This window comes from Aythya fuligula, chromosome 6 (assembly GCF_009819795.1).
Source record: "Aythya fuligula isolate bAytFul2 chromosome 6, bAytFul2.pri, whole genome shotgun sequence".
NCBI classification, from domain to species: domain Eukaryota; kingdom Metazoa; phylum Chordata; class Aves; order Anseriformes; family Anatidae; genus Aythya; species Aythya fuligula.
Window position 1 is genome coordinate 38,112,705 of NC_045564.1, and position 25,884 is coordinate 38,138,588.

At 42.5% G+C, this 25,884-nt stretch overlaps 1 protein-coding gene across 4 annotated transcripts in view; it reads left to right on the forward strand.

Annotated features, from left to right (window-relative positions):
- The first annotated feature begins 2,213 nt into the window (after positions 1–2,213).
- Positions 2,214–25,884, forward strand: part of GALNT13 (polypeptide N-acetylgalactosaminyltransferase 13) — a 127,715-nt gene continuing 104,044 nt past the window's right edge. For 2 of the 4 annotated variants that reach the window (XM_032189988.1, XM_032189991.1), the window contains exons 1-3: positions 14,184–14,277; positions 23,889–23,988; positions 24,693–24,940. In XM_032189988.1, coding sequence (XP_032045879.1) covers positions 24,799–24,940 — 142 coding nt within the window. In that variant the 5' untranslated portion in view covers positions 14,184–14,277; positions 23,889–23,988; positions 24,693–24,798. Of the gene's footprint in view, positions 2,250–14,183; positions 14,278–15,241; positions 15,381–23,888; positions 23,989–24,692; positions 24,941–25,884 lie in introns of those variants that run through there. The other 2 variants (XM_032189990.1, XM_032189989.1) reach the window with 2 other exon arrangements.

Below are 25,884 nucleotides of genomic sequence, written 5' to 3' on the forward strand. Positions count from 1 at the left end.
GTCTCCTGATAGACATTATTAAGATGTGAAAATTCATTACAAAGCTGTTATAGTGTTGGGAAAATGGAAATACATGAAATAGCTGAAATGGGCATATTACATGTAAGTCTTTAATTAGTCTTTTACTAAAATAATGTCCACAATTGGCACACCTCTGTAACTCTTTTAGTCCTTGGTTAAGAAAAATATGTTACTCCTTGGTGGAAATCTAAAACTGAAAGAAGACCTTTGAAGAAACTGATGAAGATATACTTCATGTAATATTTATCTTTAGCATTACTTTTCACAAATAGGTAAGCAAGGTCTTCTGTCAGGATGATGTTCTGAAGTGAAGATTGCCAGAGATATTTGGCTAAACAAACAGGTTTTCATAAATGAAATTAAATCAGTGGATTTTCAGCTTGTATTCTCCTATATACATTTGTTCTGCTGCCTACCAAGTGCTTCTTCATATGGACACTCACATCCAAACACTGTCCTTGGTCATGTGAGTAGCCTCTTTTCTTGCACAATAAAGTACAAGGAGAAGCAGTTCAGGAAAACAAAAGAACTAAACTAATCTAAGTCAAGAAAACTGAATAAATGTACTTTGCAGTAGGCTTGCATGTGAGAAAACAGAATGAAAACCAAATTGCAATCAAATCTCAGAAGCATATTATGGAAAATAAAGTTATAGAAAGGAAAGAAAGTATTGCGGATAATTTCAGGAACTATTAAATGTTTAACTGCCAGTTCAAAAGGAAATAGCAGAGCTGCTTCAGGACGAGGTCCTTCAATTTATTCGTTTGTTGTTACTATCCATCTACCATAACATGAAATTCAATCTCTCTTGCCCACCCTGTTTTCTCCCCATAATATTTCTCTCCTTCATGAAGCACTCCCCCACCCCCAAAAACAAACAAACAAAAAATCTGGGGCATGCACATGAATCTGGGCAGAACATAAACCTGATTTCCTTTGATATTACAGCAACTACCAATACAAAAATTATTTGTGAAAAAGAAAACCTCTGAAAATAGCAGTAACACTGCTTTTCTGGTATTATTTTTTGTTATTTTAATCTGTGTAAGTCACGTGAAAATTTAACACTACATAATAAAACCCCACCAGTAACATTTCTCACATTTTTATTTGATAGTCATGCTAACCTAATGCCCCACTAGCACATTTCCAATTAAAATTTCTAAATTCATAAAATTTGAAATATAATAACCATGAGAAATTAACTTTTTTTTTTTTTTTTTTTTAATGTTTCAGTTATATACCAAACACGAAAAGAGTATTTTGACAATACTGACAATAGTAGCAATGTATCTATTCATTTTAATCCTCAAAGTGTTTATCTGCGTGCATATTTGGCCAGTTTCCTCCTTCTCTGCACTGCAGTGTTTAGCAGGCTGACAATTTAATTGCAACAACCTTCAGAGCTCTCTCAGTGCCTACAGGGGGATGTTTAAAGGTAGAAGTTAACCTCAGCATCACAAGATATGTGCTGGAGCCACTGTGCAGTCGCTCACGAGGCTGCTCAGGAGAGCCACCTGAGCAGGAGCCCGGCCGCCCTGATCCACCTCTCCCTGCCTCCCACAGAGCAAGCCAAGGTATGTTAACCTCATTAAACAACCATTAGCTTTTGTGAATCTCTACATCTAGCTACACAGGAGTTCTCTATATAATGTGCAACAATAGTCTTTGTGAAACACTTGTTTTTTTAATCACTATTTTTTCTGCTTTTGTGCTACTTTGATGGACAAAGCTGCCCAGCTCCTGCTGATGGAGAGCATGCCTTATCTGTAGTGCAGCAAATAGAAACTGTATACCCAATAATTTGTTTGTTTTGCCCTTCCTGTCTCCATCTTGGCAAGAAAAAGTCTTTTCTCTTTTACTATTTTCCCAGATCAGATAGGAACAGGCCATGGAGCCAGCTGGTAGGACTCAGTTCACTTAAGGACAAAACCCAGAAGCCATGGAGAAGCCTAAGCCATTGATTTCCAGGACAATGTAGGCTCCTGCAAGGTTGTGTACTTTCTGATACAGTGGGATGTAGAGATTCCTGAGATGATGTAGCTCCAGATGGATCTATACAAGCTAAAATGCTCACATTTCTGCCAGGACTTCTGCATGGAGCTGCACAATGGAGAGACACTCTTGTGTGTTACAGACGTACCACAGCACAGTAAGTGCTCTTAGTCATTTTACAAGAATTTAGGCTTCACATGGACTGCCTGTTAAAATGGTTACTTGGTTGCAAGGTATGTGAAGACTCTTTTATCTTTTTCCTTTGAATATGGAAATAAGGATACTGGTTAGTGTAGACTGAATTAAGCTTGTATAACAGAGGTCTTGGCAAGTTATTACTCAAGCAGGATATGCTACAACATCAATCCACTGTAGGGTATCACGTTAATGACTTGTTTTTGACTTAGTCCAGAACAGTACTATTTAACTGTACTGCAGTAGTTCAAGCTGTAAATGAGGGGAAAATCGAGTCACTCAATAGTCATACGCTGTAGTTAATGTTTGTTTTCTTTTATTTTGCATTATTGTTATTATTATAATTATTATTATAAGGAAAACATCTGTAAAAACTGAAAAAGAACATACCAGTCACTATTACTGTATTGACATTTTAAGACACATTTTCAATTCTCCTTTATCTCCTCACTCCTTTCCAGCAAGGGACCCAAAACAACAGATGGAAATGGTTTCCTTCAATAACACAGTATGCTGAAGAACCATTTTTTTTTTTTTCCCTTTTCAAAGTAATTCTCAGGTTATGTTCACTTAGCAGAATGTATCTACTCATGCACACACCTTACTACTGGACATCTGTGGGTTTGTCCTTTATTGCTAGTTTTTTTATCTCATCAGTAACTTGCTATCAGTTTTGACATCCACTAGCTTGGACTGGTTTTGCTCAGGGATACCAGACTGAAGAGGTTTTCAGAAGGTCTCCAGGAAAGTAGGTTCTGCTAGGCTTAATGTCTAGAATATTTTATTGAAAAATGTTTTATTGAAACCCTCCTCTTCCTTGAAAAATGTGGTGACATCAGTTTGCTTTGCTTCTCTTCTCCTGTCTTTATACAGGGTGAGCAGGTTTGCCATCCTCTTTCACAAGTGACTGAAAATAAAAATTAAAACATTTAATATATGTACTTTTGCACTGTTATGTTAGTTCAAAGTAGTTTTGGAGCCACCAGAAACAATGAAATCCCAGTGACAGCTTCATTGGTACAAGCCTACATACGCTATTCTAGAACAACGTGCAGTTCTGAGTAGCTTTTACAGAATGTGTGAACCTAATGATATAAATAATCTAGAGCAATGGTACCACACTAAGGGTCATGCCTGTGGGAGAACAGGATATAATTCTAAAACCTTACTCTGCACTTTTAACTCAAGAGAAAATCCATAATGTTAATTCAGATAATAAGAATTCAGTCTTGTTTGTTTCTTATCTCATTCAATAAGAGTTCAGTCTTGTTTGTTTCTTGACATGGCTCCTCGATGTGCCCCAAACCTGAAATGAGAAAGAAAAAAGAGTGTTGCGAAGCTCCTGAGCTCTGAGGGTAAGGATCCCAGGTTAAAAGCTTCCTGGGGCACCTACGCTGCCTGGAGAGCTTCTGTCAATTAGATGAGTTTAAGTGGAGGCTGAATTAGGATTTCTTGGCTCTGAAATCATGCAGTCATGAGAGTAAGACAAGGATAGCAGAAATAAAACGTAGATATTATTGGCAACTCATGCAGATACAAAGGATGTGGATGAGAATATAAAGAAAAGAGAAAAACCTGGATGCTCCCTCCTGCTGCGGTGTTGTAATGATGATCCACTTCAGAGCCCAAGCTAAAACAAAATGTTTAATGGCCAGGGAAATAAAACACAAACAAAATTCAAAGAGTACTGGAATAATTTTATTTAAAATCAATTTATGATCCAAGTGATGATTATTTATCAGAGAGATGAAATATGGAAATCAAAGGTACCATACATGATATAAAGTTTCCCTTTCCAAAATAAAACAAAGCAAAGGAAAACAAAACAAAACAGAGCATTGAGGAAAAAAAAAAAGAGAGAAAATGCCAATAGTCTTCAAAGACTGGAAAATGAAAAAGTACATTTATAAAGACATGGTGTGAAATGTTAGTCACAAAAATAAAATAAGGTATGGTGTTTGTTTGTAGAAGCCTTCATAAATTTCTGTCATGATGTGCAATGTTCTTGTAATCAACAGCTTCTGGGGGGAGAAGAAGGAATTTGACAGTAGGTTGCATATGATGAAAAAGCTTGCAAAAACTATAGGCAATGAAGTTTTAAATTATCTTTTAAATATTCAGAGACATTTGAGGGCATTGCCTTTGCTAGCAGTTTTATTTTGGTAAGCACAGAGTAATGAGATTGGATTGGGTTATTTTGTTTCTACATGTATAAACGTCTCTGCTGTCTCCCCAAATTGACAAAAAGCATTAAAAATGCATAAATGATGTTACGGCTTTGTGGTAGGAAATCATATTTTGAATTCAGATGCAAACAGCATTCTTTCAAATCAGAACTGATCAACAAAAAGAACATGGCCAGGATTAATTGGCTGTAGTGGGAGTCTAATGACTGCAGGAAGGAAAATATTGACAGGGCTGATACCAGTGGAAACTAAAAACCCCTTGAGATTCTGCAATGACAGTGAAAAATAAAAAAAAAGATTCATCTTAAAAAGAAGGAACGTCTGGAATAAAAAGAAAAGAAAAGAAAACAAAAAGGGCCTCAGTCTCATAAAGTACAATACCAGCAGCAGAAAGTCTGACTGGAGGATGTGAGTGAGCACGAGAGGTTGTTCCACAAAGCTCTCTTTTGCCATGAAACCCAATGAACCTGCAAAGTTTGGCTTGACTCCACACCGGTGGAGAACGCACAATTACAGTAGCTTTTGCTGGTGCTCAGAGGTGGCAGCTGAAAGCAGCCTGGCACTTACCCTCTGTACTGTTTCTGTATCATTTTAACTACATAAATTGGGAAATGGGAGCAGTGACAAGTACCCAAGGTGTATATACACCTGTGGATATTGCAAGTATTAAGTCTCTGGCTTCAAACTTTCCAAAGTATTACTCATAAGGAAAAAATTGTGAACTATTTGCTGCTTTATGTTCACATAGAATAATTTCAAACGGTGTCAGTACATTGAAACAGTTCTCTGATTTTAATTAATTGATGAATAGGAAGAAAAAGTCTCAAACTAACTGATTCTTAGTTGCAAATAATGCCCCCTGTTTTGTAAGGACTTAATTAGAAAGGTTTTACTGTTCAGCAGTAGAGCACTCATAATTCTAATAGATAGTCTGAAATAAATAAGCTTAGACTTGGGCAGCTGTTCCCAAATTAGCGCTGTCACAGAACTTGACTTCTTCTAATCCTTTTATTATGCAGACTCCAGATTTACTTCAACCCACAATACACCACTATGCTTGAAATTTAACTCATTCTTAGCTACGTGCTCCTTCAGCATGAGTGACTGCATGCAAAACCGCATTGGTCTTTCCAGGGTACACAGAGATGCAGGAGAAAGCCAAACCATTTCCTCTGGCGAAGTTAGAAGCCCTAGCTGAGTTAGGAAAAAGTCGATGGTGGAGAGCAGCCTCGTTGGATCTGCCATGCATGGTGGTGACAGCAGCACCGAACGAGGCAATTGAGTCACTTCCAGGCGTGGACGTCACTGGGAGGCTGGCTCCAGCACAGCAGATGCTCTCCCAAGGTGTGGGTGGCATTTTCCCACCACAAGAAAGATTTCAATGAACGGCATGGTTTCAGATGGATGCGTATAATGCCTTGCAAAATTAAACCAAATGTGAATGCATTTTTTTTTTTTTTTTTAACATGGGAAATTCTGCAAGCAGTATAAATGACATTTGGGTTCTGCCTTGGGAAAACATTTGGAAAGAGTATTTACAAAGGGAAATCTAGTTTCTCGTTTCACAGTGCACTTCATTTTTTACAAGTAGTATTTCTGTTATTGTTGTAGGTGCCAAGGTCAAAACCCTCTTTATTTAAATGGAGTAAATGCAAATGTGCTGTGAGACACCAAGTTTACACCACAATGGGTAATGACTGTTCATTTATTTGTAAGAAAGAACATTTGCGGTTTATTTTTGAGCCAAAAAGATTGTTGGCCGTTATTATACATATGAAAATGTGATATCTCATTTAAAATGTGGCAGCAGCTACTGACAGAAGCAAAACTAACCCCCAGAAAACCCTGTATATAGAATAACTGTTTTCCAAATATGAATGAGGTCACACTTGGATGTGATCTATGTGTTATTAAAATCAAAGATTTCCCTAGGCAGAAAGCCATTAAGCCTGAGTTAACGCCATAAATATCTAACAGCTACTTCAGGTGAATAATTCTGATTAAAATACCGCTGTAGCTTTCTCAAATCACACTCCATGAATATGAGTCTGGAAATTAGGAAAACGATGTTGAGCAGTTACCAACTTGCTTATAGAGGTGACAGGGGGGAGTTTGCCCTGAGTGCCATTAGTGCCTGGTGGTACGGCTCTGGCAGGGTCAGCGGGTGCCAGGGGTGCTTCTGGCACAGCCTCGGTTCAGTGGCTGTGGTGCCTGCACAGGATGCGAGGATTTGGATTTAATTTCCTCCTCTGCCTTGCAGAATTTCAACCTGCAGCTCCCATTCCCGGGAGAGCTGGCGAGACTGCTGGCTAATGAGGCAGGAAGGAAATTTCTCTCAGTCCACCCTATTAAAGCTGTATCACTTTGTACAGAATCATTAAGTATTAATTGGGCCAGAAAGAAGGCAGGGGGATGCTGTGGATAGCTGAGCCCTAAGCCTGCTCCAGCCAGTGTTTCATTTTCTCCCGTCAAGCCGCATTTTGAGCAGGGTTTGGCCACAGGCCTGCCTGCTTGCAAGTAGGAAATTACTGTCCTTGCTGGCGTGCCTGGGGATGTGGGGTGCAGAATGGGGACAGCCACCCTCACACCTCCTGAACAGACCGATTCTGATGGTGTGGGGCTGGGCGAGCAGGGATGTCTGCAGAAAGTCAGCTCTGAAAAAAAGTCAGCTGAAAAAAGGTGCTCAGAAAAAATCTGCTAGGCCCAACAGAGCAGGGCTCTCTGGCAGTGTCAGCTTCAACCACCTCCCAGTCCCAGTGGGTATTTATTGCCCCACAGCTCACTCTGTAAGCAGCAAGTACATCTGGACTACGCCGTGGCTCACAGTCAAAGGAAAGGGGATCTTGGTTTTTAAAAGAAAAGCCATCCTGCTTGCCCTTACGGCTTACAGATATGCAAGTGTACAGGCGGAATGAAAAGGAGAACAGTCAGATGGAGAGCTACATCTAACCAGTGCCACCTCAAAGGAAGACAAACTTCCTCGTTCGCTGCCAGGGGAGCAGCTCAGATGTGCCCTGGTGTGCCAGCCTCCCTTCCCCTGTGCGAATTAGTTCTCTTGTGGCTTACGAGGTGCCTCAGGCACGACCTGCACGTAGCTGGATCAAACTCCCGTTATCATTTCATGTTTTCTCATTCAAGACTGCCATTTCTAAACTGTTTTACTTTAATTTCAAGAACCCTAGCCGCGTTGGTAAAACATTATTTTTCCTCTGAGTTGAGACCAAAAAGACGGTAATCTCTCTGATCGATGCCTCTGAGGTTTCCAAGAGAACATGCTGAAATCCCAAAAGCAGTTTTATGGTGTGAATTCAAGATGCTTCCTATTTCTAATAAGAAAGCTGTATGATTTCCAATGTTCACAGTGTTGTTTCTACGTGCGATTTTGAAGTACAATTTGCAATTCATGCAGATAGAGATTGGAAGCACAGATTAAGAAAAAAAATGAGAGGATAACGCTAATAACAGAAGTTTTAGCTTTAAAAAAGGAGATCATTTGAAGGGGAAAAATAAATTGTGTTGTAGGAAGACAAGAGGGTCAAAGAAAATTGAGTTTTACTAAAATAATATCTTAATTTATCATGTAAGTTTTACTAAGAGAAGTCAGAGAAATGATAGTAGACATGACCAAAATTGTTTCTGAGCTTTTGCAAGGTGACAGAGCCTTATAAAGTCTCTGATGGTGTAAAATGTTACGAATATCAAAAGCAGATACTCCAAATATGGAAATTTCATGCATTTCTTGACAGAGGACCAGATCCTGTCCTGCATAATGGAACAACTATTGAACTAGTGCAGTTCTGCAACCCAAGGGGCTATGATTGCCCCTGCAGTCCTCCAACAGAGGCAGTGCTTGGTACACGTTATGCCACCTGGTATACCATACACTGATTTTTGAGGTTCTTTGCCATGAATTTAGGACTTGGAGGAAGGCTCCTTAAGTCCTCATCCATATTAGTACGTTAAACTTGTTTGGGACCATTCCCTGGCAATGAGAACAACTTGCATGGGATGGCCTCTTCCTCACAGATGAATAGGCAATCCAGTTTCAGCACCTGCATGCAGATGCAGAAATGTCCCTTAGAATTTAATTTACTTGGTCTCTAGGACCAAGGATGTTTCACAATTAAGCGCTCTGTTAAGGACTCAGTTGTGTTGATATAATCACTGTAATGGTGACTGAGAAGTGAAAACATCCTGTATGACATAGCCAGATCACTCAGTCTTCTAGGCAGTGATTTGTTTCCAAAAGTAAATCAGGAGAATGAGTAACCAAACTTCTCTCTACCCTAGGAAGGTAAAACTTATCACCTGGAAAAAAAAAATCATAAGTTAAGTGTCCCCTCCCATCCCAAATGAGTTTTCTTAGCTTAATTGACTTAAAGTATTTTTATGCCCTTTCTGTTTTTTAACAACTAGTCAAAATTAAATCACTTCTGGCCTAAAATTAATGGTAAGTCACAGATAATGAAAAATCTGTACTTCAGACACTCCCACAATGGATGAAAGAGCTTCACTCAGAAGGGTATAGAAGTAATAAACTTGTAATAAATGTCAGAAAGATGTGAGCCCTTTATTGGAAAAAAACTCATGTACTGCTTTTAACAACTGAACCTGTCAGTTATATAAATGATAATGTGCATTGAGGGAAAGTAAGCTATAAATCCCTTATTTCTGAAATGAAATTTCATCAAACATGAAGAAATAGGTTGATGACAAAATTAATTCTCTGTAATGCCAAATATAGATGCATCTGGATAACAGTGTTTTGAGTTCAGAGCAAAAAGGGTTTTCCCAAATATTTTCCTGCCTGATAAAAGCTTTGCATCCAAAAGTCCCTGTGTCCTTTAGGTCATTCTCACCTCAAACTGTGGACAATTTTGGAATATTATTTTTTCCGCCCCTAGCAGGTATTGAGTAAAGGCTTTAGGGCCAGTTGCAGGATGCACACAGTCAAACAACAGCAGGCTGCTGCATTCAAGGGAACCATGAGAAGAAATGCTCTTTACCGTCTCCAGCACAGGCTGGTTCAATTAGTAAATGCAGACCTCAGGGTGGTCAAGACTGGCTTTTCACCGGACTTGAAACACATTTCACGGAGTTCACTGAGAGCTGAGATTCTTCCTGGGCCCACAGCCAGAGACAGAGACTCCCATTCACTACCTAGGTTTAGGTTTGGTTTTATTGATGGTTCCCAGCTTTATGGATCTTACTCTTCTGTTTAAATTTGGAGCAGACAGAAGCATTTAAATAACAAGCAAAACATGGAGTGGTATTAATGCTAATGCCCTTACCTCCCTTCCATTACCAGAGAAATGAATTTTATTCTTCAATTAAACAAACAAGCAAAACATAAAAGAAGCAGAGGTAAAATGAAAAGAAAGACAGGACTACCTGTCTACAAAGACAGGACTACTTGTAGTAGCCTGAGGTTTACCCTTTATTTATAAGGAAGGCGAGACACAGGCAGTTACTAAGATGTGGGGAAAAAAAAAAAAAAAAAAAAAAAAAAAGGAAATTTAATAAAAAACCCCAGATGACATTTGTCTAAGAGTCTCGAGGAAAGTGAAGTCTGAAGTAACTGAACTACTGCCAAATGTATGTAATTTATCATTACACACACCTACTATATCAGATGAGTGGACTAAGTGTCATATCCTGCCTTAAAAAAGCTCTAAGATTTGTGTTCAAGACATAACGAGAGTACAGGGCATGAAGTATTTAAATGCAAGGGTATTTCAACCTTCTCATATAGGGCAGAAAAATTTATCTCAAAGGTCATCCAATTTCTTTTCAAATGGTAAAACCAGGCTGTGTCGTTGTAAAGGAAATCTCTGTCAGAGGAGGTATGGGATTAACTGATGCATTAGCTGTGATTGCTTTAATATTATAAATGATACTTCACGGGTTTGATGAATAGTTACATTTGGTTTACCTGCGGTTCTGCATTTGAAAAGATAATATAGAGAAAGCAATAAAATTGAGTTAGTAGAACAGTATAGGGCTGCTATTACCTAAAAATAATAAATGAATTACACTTGAAGGCAGTATACATGCAATAACTGTCAGTCGGTTATCTATCAGCCCATTTGATTTCTATTAGGTGGTAGGAAAGACTTCTATATTTTGTGTAATTATTGATGTAAAATTCACATGAAAATGAATTGGTTTCTTCCTTCAGCTTTGTTTTCCTTTCTGCGTAAGACCATGCACAAGTCAAAGGGATCTGTTCCAGAAAATAAATATACATATTTTTTTTTTCTCCAGCGTCACCTGCCAGAAAAAAAGGTTACCTTCTGGCATGACAGATTGGCTAGAAGGTCATGGTAGATATCCCAGTGGAGCTAGGGATACATTTTTTGGCACAACATCATATATACATTCTAAGTAATGCAACACAATATTTAAAAGTACTTGCCAAGAAAACACACTGGTTTTATTTAAATGCTATTCAATTCCAGCTCATTCAAGCTTAGCAGACGTGAACTTACGCAGGTCTCAACCCACTGGTAAGCAGGCTGACAGGGATGCTGCTAATGTATCTGGAAAGCAAAGGGGTGTTCTGTATCTCTGCTTTCTCTGGGAGGGAAAAAGAAAAGTTCTAGTAGGAAAAAAAAAGAAAGTATAGGGAAAGATGAGTATCTGTGAAGATGTGATGCAGCTTCTGTATAAGGGGAAACTGAAGAGACCAGGACTTTCCTACTGCCTGTAAAGATAAAGGAATAGGAAAGACCAAAGCATCTGAGATAACAAATACATGTACAAAAAAAAAATGTATCAGAGATGACTGTCCACCATTTTTTCAAAATACTAGAATGGAAGACCACCCAATAAGAATATTAAGCAGCCACTATAAAACTAATGTGGAGAAGCTGAGGTACTTTTATTTAAAATGTGTAATTAATTTTGGAACTCTGTGGCCCAAGCTGTTGTTGAAACCAGAAGTCAAAAGAGATTAAAATTGATATTAAAATAAATTCAGAGTTTCTATAAATGTATGTTAAATTCAATGGACGGAATGCAGCCCCCACACTGGAAACTCCACACTTCTAATTGCTGGAAACACAGATTGCTGAGAGAAGTAATCTTTTCCTTTAGGCTACTTTATGTTTTCTCTATTTCTTATGCTGCTTTCCAAGCAACCATTCCAGATCACTGCCTTTGATTCAATCACGTATGTCCATTCTTATGTTGTGTGTCCTTTACCATTACATATTAGGTATTGTGGATTTTTTTTTTCCCCTCAAAAAATGGGATTCTGTTTGTCATGGTTACCAGCACACCACTCACCCACAGTAAATTATAAAACAGATGCTTCCGTGTAAACACCACACTGTTACACAAGCCACACATGTAAAGTTTGCATACCTAATATTGCATGTTTTATTCATTCCTGTACCTCCACGGCTTTATTTTGCATTCCTAAATTGCGAGGAATTTGTTGCTCTAAAAAGGACAGTACTGCTATATAATGTTGTCCAATGCAAGTTTGGAGAAAGAAGTCTTTGCTTGGCTTTATGTATCATTTGGCCACGATGTACTAAAGGATGAGAGAAGCAATAATGAGTGACAAACTAGACAGGTTACTGCAGAGCCACTGACAGGACTGAAGCAGAGCTGCTCAATATGCACCACCTGCATTGAAATCCCCTTTCATCATTGAAATCTGAATTGTCAAGGCCTTTAAAGGTGGGACGTGGACAACGCGAAAGTCAGGAGAAGTCTTGGTACACGCACATGAAATGACCACTACTATGGAGGAAAAAAATAAAGTATAAAAATTTTTTGACATGGGAAGTATCTTTCATACAGTAGTTTAGAAATCCATGCCATCGCATTGTCAGGAGCTTGTTGAAAGTAAGTATCTTAGTAACATTTGGAGATTTGCTATTTTCATGAATAAAGATAGCAGATGTCTATTATATGAACTAAAAAGAAAATTATAGTGAAAAGTGAACGTTTCTGCTCTCTGACAGCGCATGGCAGCTAGTTAGGTGGAGAAAACCATCCTTCTGTGAGACAGAACTGCTCGGGAGTATTTTTATGTTGCTCTTTCAAACAGGTGGCATTGCCTAGAATCTAACATGGTGCTGGGATGGAGTGAGTAACACAGCCACTGAATTTTGTTGTTTATTTTGTATTTATTTCTTTTAAGGGACAGTACTGTTTTAACCAGTTGACCCTGTACTAAGAAGGATTCCAAACTCTGTGGGGGTTATTTTCTTCTACTATATTGATTCACTTCTTCCTACTTGGAACAAGCATCCTAATATTAGTATTAAAAATGAACAGAGAATACTTTGCACTTACACAGACAACGTGCATTTCTGCATCTCAACATACTTTACGGAAAGCAATTAATGCTTACAACACCCATGTGAGGTTAGAGATAAGAAAGCTGCAATGCAGAGGAATTGACTTGCTCAGCCTCAGAGAAGCACAGAACCACGGATTTCAAGTCTTGTGCTCTAACCACTAGACAAAGTTGTCTACTTTGTTATACTAAGTCTATATTAGGAATAATTTAATACTTTAGAGGCTCTGTATCACAAATGCTGAACTGACTTTGTACCTCCATAGAGACGTTAAAAAACTCCGAGCAATCCTTCTGCATGTTTTGAGAAGAGAAACAAAGACCATCAAGCTATTTATTTAAATGTTATTTTGGAACATACTGAAAAATGCTTCTCTTATTTTGTTCGGAGTGCAAGAAGCACAAAGTGTTAAGAGGCTTCTCATCCTTATACAAAGCAGCCAGTCTACGCAGTCAGTCCTCAGTGTCAGGGAAGATGTTATGCAACTGACTAGAAACTTTCAAGTCGAGACTTTTTCACCTTGCTGTGGTGCTGCTGACTCTGATGGTGCACAGGTAGGAGGATGGAGGAGGCACTGCCACCGACTCACTGCCAAAACCCAGAGCTTCCTGGAGCCCTTACCCTCCACCCACTGAGAGTGTCTATGTGCAACCCTTACCTCCCTGTTAATGTAAGCAGGAGGGGCTGGTTTTATCTTTTCTAATGAGTGAGATTTTCTTATGAAAGCAACAGTAATTCAGCCAAAGCAGAAAACATGCCGACACCGTTGACACAAGAGGTAGGGCCCTGAGATCTGTGGGTGAGTGTGTGAGAAAACACTGGATCAGTAAGCAGAGCCTCTTAGGTGAAGTGGCAGAAACTCTTCGAATTTTGCCACAACAGTGACATATATCTGCTTCAAGGCATGTGTTTCAACAATAATTGATATATATTTTATTCTCAATGAAGAAACACAAGGTTTTGAAGTGCAGCTGAACCTTGCTGCGGGGTCTGGCAGCCGGGGCTGGGACAGGGGGCAGGAGCACCATCGCTTAGCCTTCCCCACTGGGGAAGATGGGGAAGATGAGTGCCTTCCCCACGCACTGGGGATTGCAGACAGCAGGAACAAGAGTGCTAGTGAGTGTTAATAACCTAATAAAAACAATAAAAGGGAGATTCGGTTCCACTAGCTCAGTGCCTCCGTGAGGAGCAGCGAGCAGCCGGGCTCCCCATGAGGCGCTGAGGAACACCTCAGGGCAGCAGGAGCGGCCCCCTCAGCCCTCGGTACAAACACTTGGCCCCGTTAACACCTCAGTGCCCCAGCACCACAACCGAGGAGCTCCGGGAGGGCTCGGGGAGGCTCAGCCGGGCCTGGCCGGGCCAAGTATCGCGGGAGCCGGGCGCTGCCGCAGCCGTAGGGCGGCGCCATGGCGGGGAGGAGGAGGCGGTGGCGGAGCCCGGCCCGGCCCAGCCCAGCCCAGCCCAGCCCCGGGCAGCCCCGGCCGCGCTCCGGGGCCGCTGCTGGCGGCGCTCCGCTGCCGGCGCCATGCGGAGGAGGAGGGCGGCGGCGCTGCTGGAGCTGAGCGCGGGTGAGCGGGGATGGGAATGGGGTTGGGATGGGATGGGGATGGGATGGGGATGGGATGGGGATGGGATGGGGATGGGCACGGCTCTTCCCTCAGCATCCTGAAGTTCGGCGAGGGGAGGGATGCGACGCGCTGGGGTTTACGCCGGGCGCAGCGAGGGTTATTTATTTGCGCTGCTCGGTGGCTCCCAAATTTTGGGGAGGGAAACGAGGCCTTAAATTTTGTGTTAGTTCTTTAAATGGAGTTTAACATTTCCCTGAGCGCTGCCCAGGGTTAACAGCGCCCGATTGCCACTGCGGTGGTCCCTAAAGCCAGGTGCAGGGGTTAACGAGGGCGCTTTTAATTGCAACTGAACTGGCGAGCTGGCACCTCGCATAGAGCTTTAGTTAGGCTCGTGGCTACAGCTGCTGTAGGATTTTCTGTTCATTACAAGCAGTTACGGCTAGCTTTAAACCGAGAGCGTAACACAGCGTGAATTTGGCTTCCCCTGGGATCGCCTCAGTGAGGTTTGGGAGCGGTTCCTGCGTGGAGCGGGGCTGTGAGGATCGAGCTCAGCTCCTGCGTGCGGCTGGTGTTGGCGTGAGCGGTGCCGAGAGCTGCAGGAGCCTTGGGGAAAGCCAGGCTCACAGCTCGCAGCCTCCTCTTCCACTGCCGGCAAGACGTAAGAAAATACGAGCACAAACAGCTTCACCTTCCCAGCACAAATGAAGAATGAAGGGGACGGCGACATAGCCCTGCATGGGCTGGGGATTTATGGCTCTTAACTCCCCCCAAAACACCAAAATGATTCCCTAAGCATTTAGGAAGAAAAGAGGTGGCATATCTGTTCCCACCACCCATACCCCAAGAACCCTATTAAGAGGGGAGAATAAGTTGTAGAAGCATCCCTTACCAACTGTGGCAAAGCTTATGAGCGCTTTATATTTGAGAGTCAGACAGTGTTACTTTCCTCCTAGCGTTAAGCACGGTTGCTTTGGGTTGAGGCAAAATATAGCAGAGCGCTACCTGACGCCTCTGTCAGATGGCAAAAATTAAGGCTGAGGAAGAAAAGCAGAAATGCTTGGAAATAAGGAACTCGGAAACCCTGTCATATTCTTCTGCGTAAGGTAAGTAACAATTCTAGTGTTTTTGTGACATTAGCAGATGCATTCAAGAAAATACTTTTCCTGAAAATATGTGAAAGTCACTTTTCTGAACATAGGAAATACTGAGTACAAATTATATATGGTATAGTGAGATCTGTGTGGTCTTGGCGTGCCTGTTTTTCTTCAGAAACTTGGAGATTAAGAAAGAACTAGTATGTATTCGACTACTTACTGATGATTTAATTTCAAGTCAGAGTGAGTATGATGTGAAATATCTAGGTTGTCAAAAACGGCCTTTTTAGTAGTCACAAACTTTGCTATTTTGAGGCTGTTTTGTGGGATTGGAAACGGTGAGAGAGTTTGGATTTCTCAGCATTTTAAAGGGGTTTCTTTGGCTCAGGTACGTAGAAAAAGGCACGGCTGGGCCATTCTCGTCACAAAGCAGGGAAAATCACGCTTCCAGCTGGTGCAGCTGCAAATGTTCCTTGGCAGGTACATCCCCCAGGTTCATGTGAGCAGGGATCTTACCAGCGCTGTCTGCTCGGCTGATCTTCTGGGTCGAGTCGGCGGCTGCTGCCGAGCGCTGTGTGCTGGTGCTGAGTGCGGGTGTCTGCGTGCAGGCACCAGGCATCCCTCGGTCACTGCCCTTTCTGGCAGTGCAGCCTTGCGAACAGGGCTCCCGTAGGAGACTGTCTTACAGAAGGCACTGGTAGGTTTTCTGTTGGTTGGTGATTTTTTAAGTGACGCTGATTTCAGCTCTTTAAAGTTTTGGGCTTGTAGTTCTGTCTTTACTCGCAGAAGTATTTGTCCATCAAATGGGTTTGGTGCAACTCAAGTGTTTAGGTGTTCTTTCAGTCTTGCTCTGATGTTGATGGTGAATGTGCCAGCCTGGATTGTTGCTGCCAGGGCAGCCGGTTCCACATCTCACAGGACACATGGCATCGGTGCTGGCAAGCCACACGTGTGTCAGGAGATCCTCGGGTGCTTGGGCTGTGTTCATCCATGGGTGTTTGGCACAAAGCCTTTCCCTGGTTGGTGTCTGCCTTGCTCCAAGGTTTTATTCGTGTTTGAAGTGCTAGAAAGCTGGTTCTGGGTGGTGTCTGTCAAGCCGTCAGTACCACTAAAGTACTTGTTACCTGTAATTTCAGCAGTATGTGTGTGGGAGAGCACCCACCACCTGAAAACAAAACGGAGCTGGTGGGGCTCCCGTGTCCCTTAGCTGGGACAAGGTCACGCAGCAGCCTGCAGGGTCACCCTGCTTGCCTGGGTGGTTGGGTAGCTTGGGGAGTGGGTTGGGGAGGCATCACCTCCAGCTCCATCACCTTCGCCAAGGCGAGGAGAAGCTCTGCAGGCTGGTGACCGAAGGCTGCTCGCGTGTTTATGGCTCTCACTGGATGGCTGCACCTCGGGGGAAGCAGGAGGGGAAGGCGCTGGAGGGGGACTTGGCATTTCCAATCTGTCATAGCACCTGGGGTTGGCTTCTGATACTTGGGTATCGAGTTTATCCCCGTATTCTTTTAGGATTGGTATTTTAGTTGGGTTTACATTTTTGTGCTTCTTGCTAACAGATCTGTAGAAACAGTCTGCTGTAGTACAAGGCCAGTGTGTGAAGGCATGGGCTGAAGGCAAGGGAATTATTTACAAATTTGACGTCCTTTACAGGCAAAGTGGCTTACAGTCAGGTTGTTCTGAACACACAAAGCTTTTTTTTTTTTTTTTTTTTTTTTTTTGGTCTAGATATTGGGGATCCAAGACATGTGTTGCTTTGAGGTATTGATTCTGTGAAAAACTGGTGCCAGGCATATTGCTCAACTCCGGCTGGAACAAAGCAGCGTGAAATAGAGTAGGCTTTTATTACAAAGAAGTTTGGTTAGATGAATTAATAAGCCTTTTCCACTTTAATTTCAGAGTCATGGAAATGCTTTTTAAAATGAAGAATAGGTCTATTTTTAAATGTCAAGCTGCCTATTTCAGGAGAGGAGCGAGGGGGAGAAGCTAATTCTTAAGGCACAAAACACTTGATAGCTCCACTAGATGCACCAGATTTTTTTTTTTTCCTTACTGAATGTGAAGGAGCTTCCTGTATCGATCTCAGGGATTGACAGTTTGAATAGTGGAAGTTCTCCAGGTAACTATAGAGGAATTAATAAACTGCTTGTGGTATTTGATGATGATTCACGCTTTTTTTGGAGAGTATGGTATGTATTTAGGTTTGGTTTAATCGATGTTAAGTCAGCTTTTTTTGTAGGTGAATTTTGTTTTAAATACATTTATTTAAAATTAAGATATGTCTTGGAAAAATAGGGTGGCAATCCTTATTATTTTTTAAAGCAAGCTTGCCTCTTCATTTTAAAAGATAATTACTCATGTACCAACTCTGATAAATTTAATTTCTAGTGCAATGTAGCACATATGGCATCGAAACTTAAGCAGTGGACTTGTTAGATCTTGCTTTGTGATGCTGTGGTCCTAGCACGCACGGGTGCAGGTCTGTGTAGATAGAGTCTGTCCCTCCACGCTGGCCGGTTGCCATTTGGTGCAGTACTGCCTACGTTGCACTCTGAATCTGCAGCAGAGGTTGACAAAAATAGTAGTGCCAAATCTTTCTGCTACCCCTGCTTAAATGTTGTTGTTGCCTGTCTCTCCTCCCGCAGCTTCAGTGAATCACAGGAGAGCTACGGGAAGCATCACGCTCACTCTTTGGTTTTGGATGAGGACTGAAAACTCCAGATTTCAGACCAAGTGGACTCTGGTCTGCTCTCCTTAGGTGTAAAGGACATTTGTGATCACTCCTGCTGGAGAATTTCCTCCAGCAAACTTCTTTCTGAGTACTCTTCAGCTGACCTACCTTTTTTTCTGCCTTTTGCAGAAGCCAGATGCAAACGGCTCTGGTAGAGCAGAGGTGTGCCGTAGAGCAGCTTTGGAAGGTTGAAACGTGGCTTTCCCCGAGGCTTTATGGACACTCACTACTGAGTAGATTTAATTTTTAAAGATCATTCTGCTGCTATCACAGACTGAGTTTTGGTTAATATGGCCATCATCTGAGTGCCAAATGTTGCCTCATAGCAAGGAGTTGTCCACAGCAGTGACTTCATGTGTCTGGATTACCCAGTTCATACGGTGGTCTGCTAGTCTCATGTACCGTGCTCGTGGTCAGTATCACAACAAGAGCTGTGGGCATCTCAGCTTTCTGTTTCTTAGCCTCTAGCCCAAATTCTTTCAGTAAGTATGAGAGGAGCGTTTGAAAGGCTGTGAATTGAGCTGCTTGCTAACATATAGAGATGTCAAACAGAATAAGTTTCAGCGCTGACTGAGGCAGTAAAGTTGCATATGTTAAAAGAATGGTCTGTGTGACAGATAATAGATTCACTGCAAAATGCAGTGTGCCTCGCTTAAATAATGGAAAGGCAGGAAATTACCAGCTGAATCGTTACATGCTGTAACTCCATCCACTTGCTCATCTTTCTGAAGCACCTGGGACCTGAGGGGTGTACGCAGTCACTGATGCGTACCCCCAGAGGCCAGCCAGGCCGTTTTCTGTCCCCCCATGCCCCCACTAGCATGTTTTTCCCCTCCCTATCCTCAGTTTAGGGGGATGTAAAGGAAGAGAGTAGGAGGGATTCTGCTGGTAGTGTGATGCTGTGCACAGTTACTGGGGGTGCAGTCTATATGGGAACGTGTAGCTTTATACCACCACGCTTAATGAAATCTACGCTATCAAACACCCAGACAAGCAGCAGGTTATCAGGAACAGGCATTTCTGATTTCACTTTGCAGCTGCGAGGTGCTGCACCTGTAATATGTGCTGCTTATGGCAGCAGCAAGGATGGGGATGTGGTGCAGAGCCACGGCTCTGCCCCTGCTCCCCCGAGAAGGCAAATTGCTGCGGGTACCGCTGGGGGCTCTTCACTCCTGTGCCTCGTCTGCTCTCGGTGTCGTGCCCATTAAAGCTTTCCTCGTGTGTGGTGAAACTCAGGTGCCTGCCAGCCAGGAGGTGGAAGCGGGTGTCCCTTTTCTATCCCCATGAGGTGGCAGTGGGATTTTGGGGTGCTTTGTTGTTCCCCTTGGTGCTGCCTGGGGCTCCCCTCCCCTGCCAGCCTGGCACGGCTCTGGCACAGATGGGGCTGTACCTGGCAAAGAGGGGGTGCTCAGTGTCCCCCTCGTGCCCAGAACATGATCCTAGGGCACGTGGCAGGTTTGGCTGCGGTTTCACCAGGCTCTGGATGACTTGGAAAAATGGCATTCATCCCTATTTCTGATTTCATGCCTTGAGGGGTTGTTTCAGAACCAAACAGCGGCTTTCACTGTAGTAATAACTTCCAGTTTGCATCCTTTCTTAGCTAAGCGTGTAAAAGTTGGTTCAGAAGTCATTGGGCAGTGTAGGTGTTGTGGGGAGCCTGGGTGGCTAACGGGGGCTTTGCACATTTGGAGGCTCCAGGGCTGGGAGATTGGCTGAGGTCAGAGTAGTTGTGATCCTGGTTTGTGAGGTGTAATCCCAATTCCAGGTTACACCCAGAGTGTAGATGGACTCCAGGACTCCACCAGCCTAACAGGAAAAGTGCAGTTACAAGTGCTGAGTGATAAATTGGGTGATTCTTCTGCTTTTCTTCGGAGGAGCTTCTGTAAGCAGTTTGTTTCTGTCTTGCCCAAGGATTAGGACGGTTAATTCATATGCAGCTGTAAGAGTGGCGGTAGATTAAGGGGCCATTCAAGGATGTGCTCACACTGATTTACAATTGCTGGCCCTTTGAAAATGTGCGGGGATAAAGCTCCATTAATATTTTTCTGAATAGAGCAATTTTTGCATGCAGTCCTTGAAGGGCTGCTGCCGTGGACTTGCTCTTAGTCCCACTGCTGTGTTGCCACAATTAGTGTCTGAAGTCCACATCTGAGCCTGAAATCGCTGTGAATCACGCTGATAGAGTGTGAAAACAAAAAGCAGTCAGAGGAAACCATCAGGCTGTGAAATAGAAGGATGCTTGTGAAAGGTGCCCAGATCAAGATAAGCAACAGGCATGTTACAAAAAGCTGCTGCCAGTGCCGCAAAAGGTGTCCATGCAGTGCTGCAAAGTGCTGCCATGGGGAGGCTGTGGAGGGAGCCCCCCAGAAGAGACTGGTGCCGGTCATCTTTTATCATCAGCAGGAAAATTACTGGCTCAAGAGCCAGTTGTGGGTGTAGTCAGGGCGCTGGCGTGGGCTGCGTGTCCAGCTGTAGAGGGGTGAGCAGAGGGAGCAGAGCTGGGGGGGGCTCCTCAAAGTCCTGGCCCTGGGAACGCTCCCCTTGTTCCTAAAGAAAGGATCGGTTTTTGTTATTTTTTAAAAATCTTGCAGAAATAGCGTGGAAGTAAATTAAAAGCTGCTTAGGCACCTGCATGGGGAGGTGATGAATGCCGTAGCTGGGAGTCCCCGAGGAAATCAAACGTTCCCCGTTCCGAGCGCAGCCCGGCTGTGCGAAATAAATGGGGCACGGGGCTGTGCGGGGGGAAACGCTGAGGAACTGCTTTGTTCTCCACACAGGGTCTGCTGCGTGTGCCCAGAGTGGGCTCTGCCGAGGGGACTCCTTAGTGCATGAGGGGCAGAGCCACAAACCCCCAAATTGCCTTTAATTCTGCCGGCTTCTCAGAGCCTGACTTTGCAACCTGCATAACATTCCCTTACCGCAGCGCTTTGTCGTGGCGGTTTTAGGAAAGCCTGGCAATGCACGTGACTTCTCAATTTGCATACTGTTTTCTATTTTAAAGCCCTGTTTTTATTGCTTACAGCACTGCCAAACTGCAGTTTTTTTGGGGCAGGGATTTCCTTTGCTTTGTTGCTGCTACATACTGCTTTTAAATCCGCTTTATTCTTAAAGTGGCAGCTGAAAAGCCCAGCACGCTCACCTTCCTCTTTCTCCTGAAACCTTGTTGCTCTGTATTTTAGTAAAAAACAAACAAACAAAACCTGGATATTATTTGGAGAGCTTCATTGCTTCTGGAGGAGGGGCCGTGGGCCATAAGGATGGCTGAGATTGTGGAGGTGGTGCTGAGAGGTGCCCCCGGACCTGGTGAGCTGTGCTGGCCATGGGCACCCAAAATGCCAGGAGGGTGCCAGGTGTCCCCTGGACAGGGTTCTGGAAGGAGCCCACTTTTTGGAGGCCCTGCTGCGTGCACGTTTGGGGACCTGCCTCCTATTGCCCCGTAACAGCGTGCTGGTTTCACTCTTTCCCCACCTTGGGTGCCTGAGCTTCCCGTGCCCTGTTCGTGCCCAGTGTTTTACAGAAGTGTCCCAAGAGACTAGTGTGAGTGGTCTGGGCTTCGCATTTTATTTATTTATTTATTGCATTTTGTTGCCTTTAGATTGCAAAAGGAAAAACATCGCTCCTCTGTGCAAACCTAGGGCCAGGTAAATGTTTTCCTTCCAGTGCTTTTCAGAAAAGCCATCTCAGCTGGTCAAAACAATCGTCAAACTACTGCCCCAGTGTGAGGTGCAGGTGAGGGGGAGAAAAATCCATCTTGAAACAGAGCTAAATGTAAATATATTCCAGTTACAAACTTACGTTTTATTAAAAAAAAGTAATTTTGCCTGCAACTATGTATATTTTTTTCTAGTTCAACTCCGGTGTTGAATTGAAAAACGATTCCATTAGCGTAACCTGCCCATTCATATGTATCCACTTGGAATTCCATACAAATAGGTTTTTCTAAATACATTTTCTTAAAAACAAACAAATAAATAATAACAATAATGGGCTCGGTGCTGGCTGGGCCCTCCATGGAACGGGGTGGCTGCTTGGCCTTGCTGGCTGCGGGACGCGGCTGGTGCCAGGAGGCCTCGGGGAGAGCGGGCAGCCCCCTTCCCACCTCTTGGGCTGCATCCTCCTGTGCCTGGGAGGATGATCTGGGGGCTCCCTCCTGCCCCAAGGCCCAGCTGCTGAGCTCGAGGTCCAAAACATCGGCCTCGTGTGCGGGGTTGACCCATGGTCAGGTGTCCTGGGGGTGCTGATGGGTGCAGGCGGCTGGGATAGCGCGGACTGCTGAGCCGAAGGAGCTGTGGGTGGCTTTCTGTGGGCGGTGAAATCTCCACTTAATGTCTTCCCGAAAACCAGTATTTATAGGGCACGAGGACTAGAAGGCTTGGTTCTGTGCCCCTGGTAATCCTCGCTTCTTAGCGGAGCAATTTTTGGCCGGGTTAATGGTTGGCAGGTGAGGACAGAGGCCACCCCGCAGCCAGGTGCCGGGATGGCGTTACCCTGCCTTCACCACACCTCAAGGTCAATGCAAGTTTACATTTTTTTGAAGAAATTTGAGGACCATTTAATCAAAACATTAATTGTTTAAAAAAAATTGCTGTCACTGCTGTTAACATTATAATAGCTTGTTGTGCTGCCTTTATTTGAGCCCCCGAAACCTGCACGGCTAGCAGTGCTGCAGTGGTTCTTGTACAGATGATTTGTTTAAAAACCACGCAGCGCTGGGAACAGGAGATTTTTCCAATCATCTCTCTATGGCTGCTATACTTCTGAGGTTTACTCAGTTATATTAAAACAAGAATTGATGAAGAAAAAATTTCTTCTGTATTATTAAGTGCCTGGGGAGGAAGTGCCTTTGTATCTCAGCTGGTGCCGAACAAGTAACTATTCTACTCAAGGCTACAAAAGCCAATTACAGCCACCATGGTGATGCAGGCTGCGTGGGGAGGGTTAACACTTCTGCTATTTTCTCCTCTTTTCTTCTAATAAAGATCAGTGTTAATTTGTTTTTTTCTTTGTCATTTTCTTCCTGTCATTAAACTGTTCCTGTTGGCTAGCGGGAAAGTGAATTGTGCTAACCTAAACCAAGTATTCCAGAGCCCTTGAAATTTCAAATCAACTGGCTGTGAATCATTTCGGTGAGGAAATGAGCTATTGGTTGCATTTACATTTAAGACAGATGAAAAACTTTATTGACTATTACATAGTAAAATAGCACTCAAAGAATAATTTGAAAAACTATATTGTTCACTTTCTTCCATTTCATTTGTTCAAATGAATTGCAGCTAAAATGTAATTTAAACTTCTTATAAAATATTTTGGAACCGTTTAAAATGAAAATGACCCCTTAGGGAAGCTCCCTTAGCACTGTTCTTCACGCGTTGAACAGGAGAGGGAACTTGGTGAGGTGCCCGGGATCCTCTCGCATCTCCCCATGTGCAGCAGGTGTCTGTGGCTGTGCGCCGTGGGGCGATGGCTCTGGAAGGGACAGACACCGATTCACCATACGTAACGTGGGATTCACCATGTGTAACATGGCAAGGGAGAAGCAAAGCTGGGCCAGGAGTGAGTTGTTAAACCAGGTGATCTGCCCTTTGGGGTGCAGCTGGATGGAGAAACTGAGTTTGTTGTAATTATCCCCGCCCAAACTAAGATAGGGGAGTGTTATGGACAAAATGAAGTTTTGTTAAGATAGGTTAAAATGCAAATAAAACTTACGAGAGCTTTCTTCATAAGCAACTTGTTTCTATTCTAGCAAAGGCAGTCAGGTGGTAAGGATGCCTTCTGTTTGTGTTTTACAGGCACTTGGAAGGGTATCCAGTGGCTCGGTGCTGAGGCAGCGCCTTGGGAACACAGCCGAAGAAAAGCTCCCACTTCTGACATGAAATGCAGTTTATAATGGTAAGAGTACAGTGTTTAAATATGCTCTCAACATAGCTTCGTAAATTAGAGACTAGATACGGGGACACTCACACTTAGCTTTTGTTGACCAAATTTCATACAAGAGCCTAAACATGTAGATGGAGAAGTGCCGTATTCTCTTGCAGGTGTGTTTGGTGGTAAGGCTGTGTGCAATTTTTTTTATATGCAAGATTTGAAAAAAAAGTGCTTCTAGTCTTCAGAGAACTTATTTGAAGTAGCATTATGAACTCTTTCTTTGAGGAAAAAGGAAACTTCTGTTCTTTGTGTTAATGTCTAACGTTCAGCAAAATGATGAATATTGGTTAGCACAATCTATTAGCACTACTTTGGCCTTTTGTGTGCTCTTTATTAAAATTTGTTACATTGCATTAGAATGCTGATATATATCATTAGAATGATTAAAGTATTGTGCTTCTAAATGCAGGCATCTATGGAGACTCCCCATGCAGTATGTGAGTTTAAAAGGTTGCTATACGTGGGGAGATGGTAGAAAAGCTTTAGCTTGTGTTGGAAAACAGAAAAGTTTATAAGGAATTAAAAAAAAAAATTAAAATTAAAAAAGCATATAAGGAATTAAACAAATACGTGATATAAAAATGCAGCATTAAGATGTATGTGTTTTTTTCAATTCAGGTTGTGTGTACTTCTGAGCTAAACATGACCTTTTTTTCTTTTAATTGCAGCGGGATGCCTGTCTCTGCTTTCCCGTTGGATTTTAACTGTGGGAGTTGATACATCTCAGCAACTGCAGTCTTTCTTTAGCAATTTAGCTATCAACAAAGAAAAGCAATGAGGAGATTTGTTTACTGCAAGGTGGTTCTAGCCACTTCTCTCATGTGGGTACTTGTGGATGTCTTTTTGCTTTTATACTTCAGTGAATGTAATAAATGTGATGACAAGAAAGAGAGGTCTCTGCTGCCTGCTCTGAGGGGTAAGTGCCAAGTCTAAGCTATTTTTGAAGGTCATAGATACATCTTTTAATTATTTGGCCCCATATTATTCTCTGTACTTTCTAAATTATTTTTCCAATTCAAACAGAGAAAATACCAGGATCTGAAGTACTTTGTTTTATTTTCAGATATCTTAGTATCTGACCTTTTGCTGTAATGAAGGCTGAGTCTTGTATGTTCTTTCATCAAAAACAATATAAAATGTGTGATATGTAGTAGAAAAAAAAAAAGTAATTATATTAAGTTCCTTTTTTCTATCCTTTTTTAAACAGAAGGCATTCGACCTATAAAAAGAGTTGATGTTCTGTGATTCCTTTTTCATTTGTGAAATGTACTTACCTGTAAGCTTGCTTTTAAACTCTTATTATTACTTCTGGAGTAAACATTGGGATTCCTTCAGTCAGTTACACTTTCTGAAATGTCTTTAATTGGTTGACCTTTTCGCTATGTAATTAGATAATTTGTGAAGAAAAATATTTAATATTAAAATGATAAATTTTATTTGAACATTATTAACTTTTAAAAAAGTAAATCTAGGTTAAAAAAACAACAACACTGACATATGCCACTGCCGCCACCACTCAAATATAAATTGGAATTGGAAAACTTTAAATTTTTAATTGGAATCTGGAATTAAGTATGAATTTACCCTTTAATCACTTTTTTTGGTTGGCAAAATGTTATGCAGTACTGGACTTCCTGTTTTAAAGTACTCTGTTCTTTGGGCTGCTTGAAATGATGCTTTTGCATTGAGTTTCCTGAATTCCCTGTTGAGTGCTGGTTAGAATCTCCATGTGGAAACCTCATCTCTGTGTACAAGGAGCACTGCTGCTGCTTGCTCTCAGTTTTGAGAACCAAATTATTTTGAATCTATAACCTTTCTACTTGAAAGCCTGGTAAATGCAGTATTGAATCTGATGCTACA